The 16,472-nt window shown below is 36.7% G+C and overlaps 1 protein-coding gene across 1 annotated transcript in view; it reads left to right on the top strand.

The window, feature by feature from the left end:
* Positions 1 to 1,966: 1,966 nt before the first annotated feature.
* Positions 1,967 to 16,472, top strand: part of LOC136029708 (macro domain-containing protein lp_3408-like) — a 31,680-nt gene continuing 17,174 nt past the window's right edge. The window contains exons 1-4 of the mRNA XM_065708212.1: positions 1,967 to 2,032; positions 7,021 to 7,135; positions 12,310 to 12,453; positions 14,353 to 14,478. Coding sequence (XP_065564284.1) covers positions 1,967 to 2,032; positions 7,021 to 7,135; positions 12,310 to 12,453; positions 14,353 to 14,478 — 451 coding nt within the window. The remainder of the gene's footprint in view (positions 2,033 to 7,020; positions 7,136 to 12,309; positions 12,454 to 14,352; positions 14,479 to 16,472) is intronic.

The raw sequence follows: 16,472 nt of genomic DNA, 5'->3' as shown, positions 1-16,472 counted from the left end.
CATACTGACACTTCTATTGTCTCTGGAGAGCTTTGCGTTTCTCCAAAAACTTGCAATTGCTGACCACTTTTTTCTTTAGGTGGTCAGTGGTACATGACAGAAGTTACCTCAATTGACAGGTCATCAGAAGCTGGGACAGCAAGGCTAGTCCATTCACGGATGTATTCCTGTATTCTAACAGTCCCAAGTATGGGTCTTCACTGTTTTCTGATGCCTTCTTCATGAGGCTCTTTGCTGTCTGGACAGTCTTTCCCACAAGGCCATTGGACTGGGGGTAGGTTTGACTTGATGTCCTGTGACTGAATCCCCATGTCCTGGGAAAATCTGGAAATTCAACCAAAGAGTGCTGAGCGCCATTGCTAGATATTAGTATAGATGGGATACCATATCTGGTGAAATGAGATTTGAGTTTGGAGGTGACGGCCTTTGACGTAATGGAGCTGATTGTGTCTACTTAAAAAAGGGGCTATGATAGTCCACAGTTACAATATAGTCATTATAGTGGAGCGTTAATAGGTCACAAGCGACTTTTTGCCAAGGAATACATGGTATTTCACAACTGATCATAGGCTCTCTTTGGTTTGATGTCATTTTTCTAGCACATGTTTGGCAAGTACAAACATATTGCTCAATGTCTGCATTGAGGCCTGGCCAGTAAACCAGCACTCTAGCCTTTTGTTTGGTCTTTTTTACTTCAACATGAGCAGCGCGGAGTTGTCTCAGGCTGTAATATCTTGAATATGACCAGTCTCTTGCCTTTGAAGATGATCCCTTTGTTTCTTGACAGTTCATGCTGGATATTACAGAACCGATGTGCCTCTGACTGGCATATTTTTCTGCTTTTTGGCCAGCCTTCATGGATGGTTTTTGCCAGTATCCTGAGTTGGCTATCTTTGGCAGTTTCTTCCTGGATTCGTAGAACCTTCTCATCAAATACAGGAAGATGTCTAGAGATCTGATGATCATACACGTCTATTTCTGTTGGTAGTTTCACATCGATATCCAGAAGGTGGAGACAAACAAGAGCGTTGGCGATTGATATTTCTGAACCTGGCCAGAATTGCAGTTGAAGATCATATGGTAGGAGTTGTAGCATTAGTCCTTGTACCCTTGGACGGGCCTTGTGGATAGGATTTCTGACTAATGTCTTAAGCGGGCGGTGATCAGTTATTACGTTGGTGGGCCTTCCATAGAGGTAGTGGTGAAAGTCCTTGCATCCATAGACAATAGCATACAACTGCTTTTCAAGCTAGGAATACTTTTGCCCGGTTTTACTAAGTGCATGGGATGCATATGCTACTACCTGTCCATCACTAGAGGGGTGTGCTCTCAAGCCATGGCTGGAAGCATAGACATTCAAGCTCTGATGCCTGATTCAAGCTCTGATGCCTGAGAAAGAGATGCCTGACAAAGAGATGCCTGACAAGATTGATTGGATGAGCTCTACCAGTGTTTGGTCATTTTTTGGACTCCAAGAGAATGGCTCACGTTTGAGTATGTTCTGAAGGCTTTTATTTCTAGTAGACAGGTTGGAAATGTATTTTGCAAGGTAGTTCAACATTCCAAAGAGGGTAAGCAGCTCTTTGCGACTCTGACGTCTGGGAATCTCTTCATGGCTCTCAGTTTTTCTGGGTTTGGTTTCATGTCATTGGCTCCAATTATGTGTCCAAAATAGTATACGCTGCTTGCACTGAAGCTGGATTTGTCCTTGATGAATTTTACACCTTTTTCTAGTGCTTTCCCATAACGGCTTGGAGTCTTTCATCATGCTCTTCTTGGTTTGCTCCATACACTAGAATATCATCAATTATGATGGCTAGTCCCTTCAGCCCTTCAAATGCTCCTTCCATACAGCACTGGAGTTCATCTTGTGCTGAAAGTAAGCCAAAGGGCATTCTTAGGAATCAATAATGCCCAAATATAGTGCTGAATGTTGTCATCTCGGGTGCAGTTGCAGAAAGGAATAATGACCAGTACCCTGACCAATCTGAACACCTTTGCACCATGCAGCTTGGCTGTGACATCTTCTAAGGTTGGTATGGGATAGTAAGGGCACTTTATGCATTTGTTGATGTCTACTGGGTCTATGCATGTCCTTACAGTTCTGTTCTTCTTTTCAATTATCACCATTGCATTTACCCATTCTATGGGGTCCGTGACCTTTTCAATGATTCTGTCTCTTTCTATTTTGTTAAGTTCGTCCTGGAGTTTATCTTTTAGTGTCTCTGGTACCCTTCTCACCAGATAGACAGTTGGTATGGATCCATCTTTTAGATGGATGTTGCATTCCCCTTCAAGTCAACCAATGCGTTCAAGGAGGTTTTTGTACTTCTCATCTATGCTGGTTTGTTCTGCATTAATATTGAATACCAGTTTGATGAGGTTAAGTCTATGCTGGATTGATATCCCACTATTGGGGTCAATGCTGAGTCGACTACGTAGAATCTGTGAGCACCCCTAGGGTGCTGTTTGTGGCTAAAGGTAAGATCACAAATGCCAATGACAGGGATCCACCACAAAAGCTGGTCAGTAGCTGATTAGTTGGTTGCAGATTCGGTTTTGGATCAAGCTAGTCAAAAATGTTTTCTGGGAATGGCATTTGCTTGGGCTCCTCTGTCAATTTGGAAGTTTACTGAAAGCTGGTTGCTTAAGGTCAGTGGGACAAGGGCTTCGTCTGTGCCACTACCTTTGTCCATGGCATACAAGAAAATTGTTTCTTGATCAGTAACTGCCTCTCTAAATGACACAGTTTCTTCATCAATGGTGTTTACGTTTTTGTTGCTGCAACAGACCCTTGCAAAATGGTTTGGCTTCTTGCAGTGTGTTCATATTTTCCCCTTCGCTGGACATGCATGATTGGTCGAGTAGGATCTACCACAAAAATAACATTCTCTACCCTCGGTGTGGCTATTAGAAGAAGCTTTCTGATTTCAGAAGCTATTCCTTCTTGGATCACGTGTGATTGCATCAACTTCATGCTTGACAGATATTGGTTTACTCCCACTGAATGATTTTAGATGAGCTTGGATCGTTTCGTAGGTTCTACATCTTGATTCTGCACTCTCAAGAGTTAATGAGTCACCTTCCGCTAACAGTTTCTCTCGAACAGCTTGGTTTCAAATTCCACTGACAATTTGGTCTAATTCTGTGATGAACCTTTCAATACTTTCGTTTTCTAACTGGTCCCGCCTCTTGAAAATGTATCTTGCAAACACAGCGGTTTTCTTTGGGGTTGCATAGTCTTTAAAGCATTTGATAAAGGGCTCAATTTTTTTGGCGTCACTCTTTTCCATTTCGAAAGCATTGAAGATCTCTAGTCCCTTTTCTCCCATCCAAATGCGCAGGTAGACACACTGAGATTTTTCCGTCTGTTTTGCCAGCGGTCCTATAAGCATCAACTGGGCATGCTGTTGAAATCGATTCCATTAATCTGCCAAGGAGGTGGCATCCCAGTTGATGGATGGCTGTTGAACTTCCATAGTGCTGTTAGATTTCAATGCCAAGATCCCACTTCTGACACCATGCAACGAATGTGATTTATGCTTATATTTAACCCAAGCTCCTATAAAGAAAACTAAGCAATATAAGCAAGCATAGCACATATAAGTAAGTATAGCACATATAAGCAAGCATAGCACATATGCAAGAATAAACACAAGCACTACCAAAGCAATCATAATCACTACAAGGAGGTTTATAGGTTTTATCTTCTTTAAGAACATTCAAAACTTGTGATTTGCTAAACTTCATGTCTAAGCATTGTAACTTACTAGAGCTAAAGCCATGCTGTGTTGGTTCTGAAGATGACTGTATTAAATAAATATACTGAGCTAACAAATCACTGATGATATCTTCCTTTTCTATGGCTTTTGTTGTATTTTCTCCGTTGGGTTTGACAAGTTAAGGCACTTCAACCTGACTAAATGGTTGGGTGTTGAAAGATCGCATAACTTTTTAGGACTTTTACTTGCAATACCGCATGTTAGTTTTTTTTTTGCTTATTCTCCAGCTTTTGAGATTCTCACTGGACTTTTTTATTGGCTTTATAATAGAGGATTTTATTCTGGTTTAGCTGCTTTACTTGTTGTAAATTGATGTCTATTAATGCTGACAACATTTTTCATTTTGCTGTTTGAGACTACTTAGTATTATACCGCCAACGCTCAAGAAGTGAAGTTAGGCTAACCCTAATGAAAAAAAAAACATGATGAAAATGTAATACTTCACAGACTAATTTGGACTATATATATGCACATTAGGTGGGGGGGGGGGGAATAAGCTCACCTAAACTAACCCAACCTCCACCCCAACCCTCCCAATTAATGTGCAAATATATATCCCAAATTACATAAGTCCTGATGTATTCTGTCAACCGCCACTTATTTTCTACTGAACGTAAGCTAATTGTTTCTTAATACAGACAGATAAAACCGGTTTGTTCTCAATTTTTAATCAGCATAAACTTGAGTGTTGGCAGTATAATACATAATTGTCCTTGAATCTATGCTGCATTCAATTATTATATGCTTAAGATTAATGTATTATGCTCAAAAACTAGAGTAAAAGAAAATAAGAATCAAACTAAATTATGGGAGAAAAAGGTATCATCTCAAAGGGTCCGTTTAAGTTTTGAGTAAAACGACGGTTACATTTTAAAAGAGCATAAAAAAAGGTCTCAAGTGCTATGTTCATCTAATTTTGTACCTCGATAATGAAAATATCTCCAAATTTATCAGGAAATCCCCTCCCCCTCTCTGCATAGGTACCATGCTTTCCCTGTTTTATTTTAGAATAATCTTTCGATCTAGCTCCCATATATTTTCAGATCTTTGAAAATTAAACAAAATAGCAAAAGAAAACATAGTTTAAACTCATGGTCTAGTTGTCTAAAATAGCCATCTTTGTATCAATGCTTAGAATGACACTGAATGTAAGCATGTGCGTATAAGATTGTTTACCACGAGTCACCAAAGAATCTTTAATGAAATGGTATAGTCTTATAAACGTTATGCTTTTACTAGCATCAATGGAAGACCCCCGGCTCAATAGTAACCGAAACTCTAAAGAATGGAATTTTGATACCAATAGTTACATCAAAAGAATTGCATATTGTGTATACTAATGCCGATTTTAAATATATAAGTTTCATCAAGTTTTTTGTCTTACCCACCAAAAGTTACGAGCCTGAGAAAATTTGCCTTATTTAAGAAAATAGGGGGAAACACCCCCTAAAGGTCATAGAATCTTAACGAAAATCACACCATCGCATTCAGCATATCAGAGAACCCAACTGTAGAAGTTTCAAGCTCCTATCTACAAAAATGTGGGTATTTGTATTTGCCAATACAATATTTGGATATTACCAATCACGGGTGCGTGTTTATTTGTTTGTTTGCTCATTCTAACGGGAATTAAAAGTTTTTTACTATTTTAAAAAGTACAGTTAAGAGAAAGAGTCAAACTTTAGCGTAAAGAGTGGGGTGTTGAGGAGGAAAAGCCCCTTTTATATATGGATTAATTTCTGTTCGTTTTAAGTTTCAATGTCGCTCTTTACTTTCAGTTAAAAAAACTTTTTTTTATTCAATAGGAAGAAAGGGCAGTAAATCAATAATCTGCGTCTGATTTTTGATGTGTAGTAAATAACTGAGACAAAAACTTTGGAAAGTATTGAAAAATTATGTCAAGTTAAGTGAAAGTGATAGTTACTAGGGGTGGAATGTAATTATTGATAAATCACTAAAGTTGTCAACCCTTAACGAAACGGGATTTTTGGGAAGTCGATTTTTGTTTTGAGAAGGAAGATTTTTGGGGAAATCCCCGAAAATTCGGGGATAGTGGAAGCACTGGTATTTTCAGACAAAATCTGCCAACAATTTTCACTAGGCAAAAAATTGTTTTTATATGTATAAATGATATTTTCAGACAAAATCTGCCAACAAATTGAAAACTGCCAAGTAGCATTGCTACTTTACTGTCCCACCTTTTGCACGGCACATTATGTCAATATAGATAAATAAGCTATAATTTAGGACATCTATCAATGTAGATAAATAAATATGTAAATTATGAAAAGAAAATGGTCAGTTTCAACTGTATCGAAAAGCTCATATAGGGTTTCAAATTAATATGTAAATTGGAAATCATGCTTAACAGAGATTGGAATTGAAAACAAATTTCGTGTCAAAATGCTTTTAACTGATTTAAAGAAGAGTTACATTAGAAGTGATTTTTTATAAAATGTTTACTGTGAAGTCACTAATTTCGAAAAAAGTTACTAAAACAGTGGAAACTGTAAGCAAAATATTGTAAGCGTAATTGCTTTAGAATATTGTAAAGCCCTTTCAATATTTATCAGATACTTTAAATGTATACACTTGTTTTATTAGTGTTGTGGCTTGCTTTCAATATTTCAAACATTGTGTACATGAATGAATACTGCTTGTAGGTATCATTTTTATCAGTTTTCATGCTTAGATGTAGCTAGATTTTTCACGCCAATCGAAAATGCTGATTGCCCTAGTTTCTAATTAGGTAGCCTACTGCATATAGAATGAGCTAGGTAATATCCACGTTTCAATGTTTTATTTTATTATGAATTTAATACCCCTTAATTAATAATGTATGCAGTCTTATCTGTCCACATGGTGTGCGGTTGAGGGTACTCTTCCCTAAAAATGTGGCTTTTCTGTATCCCCCCAAGCAAAGATCCTTTGACTCCTTACCCCCTCAAGGGTGGAAATATATGGGCCTATGATTGCTATTAGTACTATGAGGGAGTTCTTGTTATTGTGTTAAACAATTTCCGCTCTGTTTAAAGCTTGCGCTTCGACCACTTCCTTGAAAGCCCCAAGGATGCTAGTATCTTCCTATAATACAGATTTAACTTTTTCCCCTTTTGGGCTGCTGAGTAGGGGTTTTAAGGGTTTGGTCTGTGGTCGTTGTGAGAACATAATAAACTGCAACTGTTTTGTGTGAACCTATTACCAATTCAAAAATGTTACAAACTATTCTAATTTACAGAAAAGAACAGCAAATATGGTTGATACACCAATGGTTCTTTGTGGTAATGCTTGGAAGCCTTTGAAATCTTGGGCTGTTTATTTCCAACAAAACAAGGAGAAGATTTTGAGTAATGGTAATTTTTCATTGAATTACTGCGTATATTTTTTACATTATTATTTAATGCGCTTGTTAAAATAGAAAGAATAGGGCGAATTCTTTGTAGAAAGAAAAATAAGACTGCAGAAATACTAATAGGCATAAGTATGTGCAGCTAAACACACGATGTATGGTAAATAATGTATAATATATAGCACAATTACTTTTGAGAAAAATGATTAAAATGTTATGAATTTAAGCACTGCGTTGTTATTAAGATTTGAATTCTATCTATTTATAGAATTTTGAATTTTTAGCTCTATTGGCTGTAAATACACTAACTAAATGATGCATAGTATATATCAAATGTAATTGTGTTAGCCTATAATATACATTTAGGTATCACAAATATATCTTGAAAAAATGAATAAACCGTTACCGCTTTAAGAGACCGCATTGCTTCTAAGATTTGAATTCCATCTAAATGAAATTTCTAGATTTTTAGCTATACTGGCTGTAAGTATACTAACTAGGGAAGTTGTAACTTTTTTCATATCATAAGAATCTTTAAACATTGAAAGTTTCTTTGTTATTTTCAGGGACTTCTTTTAACGTGCTCTTGAAAGTATTCTCAACAACAACAAAGACTGCTTAAATCATTTATTAGGTCATCTATCAGACAGAAAAAAGAAATAAAAATAATTGCTAGCATGCCCTATAGCATATAGAAATAGGTAAGACAACATAAGGTGAGCAATAAGGCTATGTTCTCCTAGAAGACAGTAAATTTTTTCAAGCTAAAATAAAGAAGTGATGTTACAGTGTTCATTGGATAACATACTTGGCTGCTAAAGCGCATTTCCACTTCTGTCAAAACCTAGCTTAAGATTCAAACAAGCAATGCACAGGCGTCAAGTACTGCTGCACTGTTAAGCTGTGGAAATTGGCACACATCTATCACCTGCAATTGAATGTTTCACTCTTTTGTACCAAGTTTACTCTTTGTACCATTTTCGGAAATAATCTACGTCATAACTGACGCTTTCAATGTATACTCCCAGCCTCTTATTGCCCTCCAAGGTCCCGTTTACCCCGATCAAAAGCACACAAAATCTTAGTTTTAAATTCTATTAATGAAATAACTGAGCGTTACAGAAAGATCTTTGTGCCAGCGCTTGTTGAAATCACAAACAAATGATATTTGTAATGCATCACGTTAATGTGTCATTTGTATTGTTAATGTGTTAGTTTTGTTCTTTCATTTTTATTTGACAGGTCAATTGGATTTATGCTGTATGTTTTTTATAATGTACTTATGTTCTTACTTATGCCCTCATTTTTATTCATTTATTATATTACTTACTTTTACTTATTTTACTACATTTTACTTATGTACTTTCGTTTGTGTACTTAAGTACTCATTTTGTTTGATAAGCCAGTTTGGTTCATCGATGTAGGCAATGTTTTAATATTTCCCTTATGTACTTATATTATTATTTTTTTGTATACAATGTAGGCTAGCTGAATGAAGGCAACAAGTTCGGCAGTTTTTTATTTGTGAGAGTTTGCTTGATAATAAAGTACTATTCTATTGTATTCATAATATTTTCCAATTTAGTTTAAACATAGTGGAAATTAACGGGCATATTTCCCTCATTGGATAGATAGACATCTTTCTTTTCTTTTAGTAATTTATTTCAAGTTTGTTTTTAAGAAGGAATAGACTGAATGATTTAATCAGGCAGTCTCTTGTGAATTTGGAGTATGCACTCCCTAAAAAAAAATTCAGGGATTGTATTGGAGTGGCTGTAAATAAATAAATTAAGAATTTTGATTACAGTGTTTCATCTGCTGTATTATGTGTCCAAAGGGGAGAGGGGGACACTGCCTGCTCTTCGAAACGAGTCTGAAAGAGCTTCACTCAGTCACTCATGTTACTCAGTAATCTCAGACAGATTTAAACCAGCTCTAAACGGGGCAAATGGAGAAATATGGGAAAGGTAAGCAGGGAGGGTGTGCAAAAGCACAGATTCCTGGTTCCCAGCCCTTCATTGCAATTCTTGGCCAAAGGGTCACAAAGTGGAAATTAGCACTGCCAGTTTAGACCTTGACGTGTCAGTGCTGCCATACTTACTTACTTGCATATTGGTGTTGAGTTTGCACACATTTTATCTTCATTGATTTCCAAAATCATTTAGACAATCAGCTAACAGTCCCAAAGCACAATTAGTGCTGAATAGCTTTTCAGGCCTTGCTGACTTTCCCTTTATAGCAAATGTTTATTGTTGTGTATAATGTAGATATTTTTAAGAAGTCCCTTTTAGTTTTATCGAGTTTTTGGTAATAAACCTTTTTAATTACCTTAAAATATTTGTTTAGGTCCCTTACCATTGGCTGCCCTTTATATTACGCTTGGTAATGATTGAAATATATAGGGGTCACTAAACATTTTGATAAACCAACCTATTTTACCCTCTTAAGGTTGTTTACAAAGGTGTAAGAAAATATTTAAGTACTGACTTAGCCACAGAAAACTTCTAAATATAAGTAGATGAACACTGCCTGCTCTTCGAAACGAGTCTGAAAGAGCTTCCATTCAGGGAAACAGGCCTAAAAATGCACAATTACGTATTTTCACCTTCCTCCCTCTGGCATTGAAAGATCCTCGGGTTCACGGAGAGTGACTTAAATATATAGAAAAAATATATATAATATATTTATATATAAATATATATAGAAAAAAGAACAATATCTTTCTTGTGGCATCTAATAGAGGAAAATATATCAGGGTTAGTAGGCTACTCGCATAAAAGTATCCCAGAAAACTGGAATGATATAGTCCTCTACTCCCTCCAGGGAGACTTTTAAGAAAGCTTTACTAAAATGTCCCAAAAATAAATATTTGGATTTGAAAATGTGTGTTGTTTCAATGTAAATAGTAGCTATGCATAGAAAGGCATAGAATATTCGAAACCCTAAAATATCTTAGGGTAAAGCTATGTATGGGTTTTCCACATAATCGCAGCGTAATAGAATGTAAATGATGCATACTTCAAGATAATTAGATAAGAAGATAAATGACTTGAGATAACCTGTAAACTGGTAAATATTTCGCATAATAGTTTGCAAAAATGAAAGAAGGTTCTAAAAGGTCAGAAAAAGGAGAGTAAAGCCCCCTACTCTTGTATCTCCTGTCTATAGGGATTTGCTTTTACATTTAAACTTAACATTGCTCTGGAGACTTTCCTGTTAATTGAATTCAGGTAGAATGAAATTAGCTTTAACGCACTGACGCTAGGGCGGATGCAGTTGGATTTTGGAGGGGCGCCTGCTAGGATTAAAAAAGGAAAATCTTTACTATGCAGTTCTGTGGTGTTGAATCATGACAACATTTTTTTTTTCATCGAACAGGCTGTAGGAGAGGAGGGGGAGGGGCTAAAGATTCCCATGTTAATCATGGAATTTTTTTACCTGCGGTTTATTTAGCGCTTGCACCGATTTTTTTTTGCTCTGTGTTCATCTGAGAACTATCTTACGATGGCTTGTCGTAGACTAGAATTTTGACGAAGTTTGTCAGACTCGTATAAACGTGAGTGAAAATTTTACAAATTTTGGGATGCCTCCTTCTCTGAATCCACCCCTGAATGACTTTTTGTTGGAGGAGCAGAAGGCCGAAACTGACAGAAAGTTCAATGTAAATTTACCATGTTTCTAAAGAGGATCCATTATTCTGGTAATTCAGTACACTACCATATGAGGCTGGGTACAGGTAATAATTTTGCGGATGTCTTATTTTATGTGAACAAGCTATATAGACAATGTCATCGCAAAAGTAAAATAAGTTTTTGTAAAATTATTGATATTTTTCTTTGTGGTTAAAATGTGCTTGAAGCAACAGAACAACTGAAGATTTTTAAAGGGTTTCATCTCCATTTTCCTTGTTTGTAATGTAATCCTCCTGTTTCTTCTCTGTATTTTTTTCCGGCTCTGCCCCCTGCTTGAAATACAGTTGCACCTACTACAACTACTAACAACTTACCGCAGCACCAAGCCGCCATAGGCCAATACTGCTGCGGAGGCTCATCCTCCATCCCAATCCATTCAAAGCCTCCCTCTTTACACTCTCCCAGGGAGTTCCCATTTCCCTTAAATATTTCTATGTGACATCCTCCCACCCCAACCGCAGACAAACTGCTTTCCGTTTAGCCCTAGACGGTTGGCCGAAAAGGACAATCTTTGGCAATCTGTCATCCTTCCTCCGCAGAATGTGTCCTAGCCATCTCAACTTTCCTTTCATTATAGTCCTAGATAGCGGGATTGAGCCACATTTTTCGTACAGCCTACTGTTTGAAATACGGTCAGTCAGCCAGGTACCCAGAACAATCCATAGGTAATATCTCTGGAAAACAGCTAGCAAATCTTCATCCGCTTTTCGGGGCGCCCATACTTCAGAGCCATGTTGGACTACTGTCATCACTGTAGCTTCCAATATTCTAATCTTGGTTTGCAGACTTATCTTCCTATTTTTCTAAACTTGTTTTAACTGTGAAAAAGTACCCTGAGCCTTGGTTATTAAACTTTTGATATCTTCACTACTCCCACCGTCTTTAATAATAATGCTACCAATGTAAGTCAAGCTCTCCACCTGATCAATCTTTTCGTCACCCAACTTCACCTTTTCATCTTCACTTATTTCTAGCCTCAGCGACATAGTCTTTTTAATAGTAATTTCAAACCTATTCTAGCACCCTGAACACGCAAACCCTACAAAAGTTCATTGATTTTGCTCACACTTCATCTAGGATGCTTAAATCATCAACATAATCTAAGTCCAGGAAAGTTTTTCCTTCCCATTTGATTCCGTGTTTTCCCATTGCCTTTCTTGTGTCCCTTAAGACAAAGTTCATAAAAATGATCCATATAAAGTGGGATTAAGACCAACTCTGTTTAATTCCTGATTCAGTACGAAATCTGTGCTCCTTTAGACAAAGGGCATAAAAATGATTCATATAAAGTAGGATAAAGACCAACCCTGTTTAATTCCTGATTTAATACGAAACCAGCTGCTAACCATTCCTACTTTAACCGCAACAGTATTATTCTCGTTCATAGTATTAATCATTGTTTTCTGCGCCTGTGTGCTGTAAAGCATCTTAATTTTGTCAACAAATTCATAGCCCATTGGTACATCTAATAAACTCTTTCTTTTAGTTCCATCCATTCCTGACGTTAACATTTTTCGTTCTGAAAAAGAACTTGGGAAGAAAGTGGCATTAATCAAAGGTGATATAACCAAGCTAAAAGTTGATGCTGTGGTGAATGCTGCTAATAGACCACTACGAGGAGGTGGAGGTGGTGAGTTTCTATGTAATCTTATGTTTCTCAACGTGAAATACCAGGGAATTCAGTTTGGTATGATATAAGAGGATGTACTGTGATTTGCCTGGCTAATAAAGGTTTGAAAGGTATATATTACGCTCCCTACCTTCCGAACATTATTAGGGAAAACTGTTCTTATGCTCTCTCTGATACAGTAAAGTGGGAATTCTATTAGCTCCATATTTCGGCTTAATGGGTAAAAAATACGAGGTGTGTGTTAATTCCTTGGTTACTCAAGGGCCAGTAATAGCTCTCTATTAATAAAGGTCAATTATTGTTATAATTTAAGTTAGCAGCCGGTTTCGTATTGAGTTAGGAGTTGAACAAGCTTGCTCTCTATATCCATTTATTTGGATTATTTTGATCGATTTTGTTCCAAGGAATGTGACCCTAGTTGAAAATTTTTGCATTTTTTTCAGGTTTTGAAGGTTCTGGGTGCAAGAATAGGTTTGAAAATGTATCTTAAGTAGACTAAGCTGCTTAGACTTGGAATAACCGAAGGTGAAGAGGTGATGTTGGTAACGGGAAGATCGATTAAATGGTTAGCTTAACTTACCTAGTTAGTATTATTAGTAAAGATAGTGGATACAGTGAAGATGTTAAAAGTAGAATAGCCAAGGCTCAGGGTGTTCTTTCACAGTTTTATTGGAAGCAACATTGATGACTGCGCTCAAGTATTGTCATGAAACTTGGGATACCAGGGAGAAGGAGGAGAATTTTCAGATTGCTGAAGATTCGTTTTTGTCCAACCTTCTACGGTCAAACAAAAAATAGGTCATCCCAGAATGCGGTGGGAGGAGACCTTATTAAAGGATTTAAGGTAAATTGGAACTTTTTGGGTGGTTGTAAGAGTTAGGATTTGGAAAGGTTGTAATGGAGGAAGAGCGTGGGTAGGTGTGTTGGCCTCAAGCGACTTAGTGCTACAGTAATTTGTTAGTAGTAGTAGTTCCCTAAGATGATGCAGATAGCTCCTTTTGAAAACATAGATTCTCATAATGTCTTTTTATTTACATCAAAATCTCCCTTAACGTGCCTTGAGATTTTCTCATTAATGTCCTTAACCATTCCTCAGATATTGCAGATACGCCTTTTTTACAACCTGTATACAAATAGTGTCTTTTGATTTATTTCAAAATTCCTATTAACCTTCTCTAAAATTTTCAACAGGAAACCCTTAGCCTATTTAGTATATCGCAAGTACGCCCTTTTGACAACTTGGGGACATATAATATCTTTTGATTATATTCAACATCCCCTAAACATTTTCGAAAAATTTCAGTTTAATGCATTTAGTCGTTCCTGAGGTATTGCAGATATACTCTTTTGAGAACTTGAATGTATATAGGGTATTTTTTTTATTATTTAATTCAACGTGCCATGAGAATTTAAAACTAATAACCTTAACCGTTCCTTTGATATTGTAGATGCGCCTTTTTGACCACCTGGATGTATATGGTAAACTTTTGGTATAGTTCAGTATCCCCGTCAACTTTCCTTGAAAGTTTCAACTAAATACTCTAAGTCATTCGTGAGATATTGCTGATATGTCTATTAGGCTTATGAATGCACATAGTGTCTTTTGCCTTAGTTCAACATCCCACTTAGCTATTTCTTGTATAACTGGATTTTTAAAGTTTATTTACGTATTTATTATTGTTCGCACAAAATATTAGAAATAAATATTTGTGTTTTCGTAACCTATCCTTTTTTAAATAAGAAAATATTCTGGCTGTTTTAGGATGTCATTTTTTCCATTTTTTTTCATTTAATTTTTGGGGGTTATTTCTACTTACTTGATTGCAGCGTCATAATAGCTTTTCATTACAGTTTTTATTCAATTTACCCTGCTAATATTCATCGTCTTTTTCGTTTCAGTCGACGGAGCTATCCATAAAGCGGCTGGAACCCAACAGCTTTTAAGCGAAACAAAGAAACTGTATCCTCAAGGATGTCTTCCTGGAAATGCTGTCATCACCAAAGGCTTCAATTTACCAGCAAAAAGTAAATTTTCTATTGCTTGTAATTCTCCGAAATCTAATCATGCACCACCGTAAAAAAATTGACCTAGGAGAGGGGGGGGGGGTATTTCCAAAGATTTTTAAGTTTGACTCTTTAGATCCTGATATTAGGAAAAAAAAATATTTGGAGGGATCTTTTATTTCCATATTTTTCTTGAAGCAAAGCCGCTTGGATAATCCCCCCCCCCATTATCAGTAACTGGACAATGATAAATTACAAAAAACCAGTGATTTAAGGTGAGGTTTAGTTTGTGTTCCTCATGAGTCGAAATTAATCTCACAGCCCAAGGGGTAATGAAGTAGATTATGTATATTACCCATCGTTCATGGATAATTTTTAGTAGAAGACGTAGCCAAGTTTGGTCTTATTTGTCCGATGTGCTTGTGTTAGCTCTCAAAGAGGTTCAGGGGGTAGATTAAGTAGGCCTCAAGTTTTTAATTGGGGATCGGGTCAATACTTAAACGTTTTTGTATTGTTAGTTTCTATAGGACCTATAATAATCTATTCCTGGTTAAGTAGAGAGGTAAATCAAATGACACTAATGTGTTGCCAGTGATCAAAACAGTGCATTTGCGATAATCTGGGAAAAGCTTCGTGGATTATGTTGAGATTTTCAAGAAGTTTTGGGAACGGTGGCAAGTGTTTCTTGAATCTTGAACGGGGAGGGGGGGGGGTATGAGAAGAAAAATGTAAATTTTTCATCTCTTGTTAGACCAAAATCTTTTCCCAGTGAAGTAGCGAACTAGACTGAAAGGTGTTCCCAGATTATCAAAATAGGATATTGTCCTTGTCTAAGGAGCAGCGCGGGTGATCCCGGTGAAATTTTCAAAAAGGTGCTGAGGTGCCAAGTTGACCTAGAATTTTAACTTGCGGGAGGAGAAAGAGGTAAATTGACGGAGACCATGTATCCAATTTGTCAAAATGGTATATATACAATATCTAGGGAATAACAGGTAGGGATTGAGCTGAAACTTAGGATTGCTGGGGATTGGGAGACGAATTGTTTCATATTTTGTTTTACGAAGGAGGGAATGTGGGGGCCAAAATGTCTTTCTAAAATGTTTAGCACTTTTGGACCCAGTGGAATTATTATATCTACGATGAGGTAGTGAGATAAATCAACAGATATTATAATCACCCAGGCTATTTAAATGGAGTATCATTAACATCTTGGAAATAACGGGGGGGGGGATAAAGGGTGAAGAGGGCAAATTGAAACTTTCAGAAAGCGTTTGGGGAGGGAAATGGATCCTAATATATTATGTTAGGGGAAGGAATAAGAATGACAAAACATCTTCGTGTCCTAAATATTGGCTTGTTCGAAATAGGACCGACAGTTTCATCCTTAAAGCTTGAACTTTTTTCGGTAAGCTAATATCTGTAAGTCAAGGAAGTCCTTATGCACAGAAAAAAAAAACTAGAAAAAGAATTGTTCTGTCTGAAAATGGGCCCAATACTTTCTGTTCGATCAACTAAGATTCAGTAATTTTGTATACTAAACAATAATTTTGTTCAGCCCAGCTACTTAGAATGTTTTTGACCATTCTAGACTAAAAGATTAGAAGCTTAGGAACAGGGCCTGATGAGTCTCCTGGCCAGGTGGAAGCTTGTGTAGAAAACCAACATGAAACTAATTTTGGCTGCTTTGGTTCAAGGTACTTGAAATGATCATATTTTTTTTTGTCCCTGATATATTTCTAACTTAAAGGACATGTATACAGGGTGAGGTACATTAACACCAACAGGAAGTATCCCAGGGGGGGGGGGTAAGTGCTACCAGAAGCTTTTGTTTTATTAGGATTTAATTGGGAACTTTTCTTGTGTGTCTTTTTTTCTACATTTTCAAATTCCTTTTTATTTCCGTTCCTTTCTCGGGATGATGTAACCAGTCCTATTCCTATGAAGAATCGGGTGAAGCAGGGCTTATAACTAAGTCCATTAATATTCAACAACACACTTGAACATATCTTTTAGTT

The sequence above is a fragment of the Artemia franciscana genome, chromosome 7, assembly GCF_032884065.1.
Source record: "Artemia franciscana chromosome 7, ASM3288406v1, whole genome shotgun sequence".
Lineage (NCBI taxonomy): Eukaryota > Metazoa > Arthropoda > Branchiopoda > Anostraca > Artemiidae > Artemia > Artemia franciscana.
This window is presented reverse-complemented; position numbering and strand designations above follow the sequence as displayed.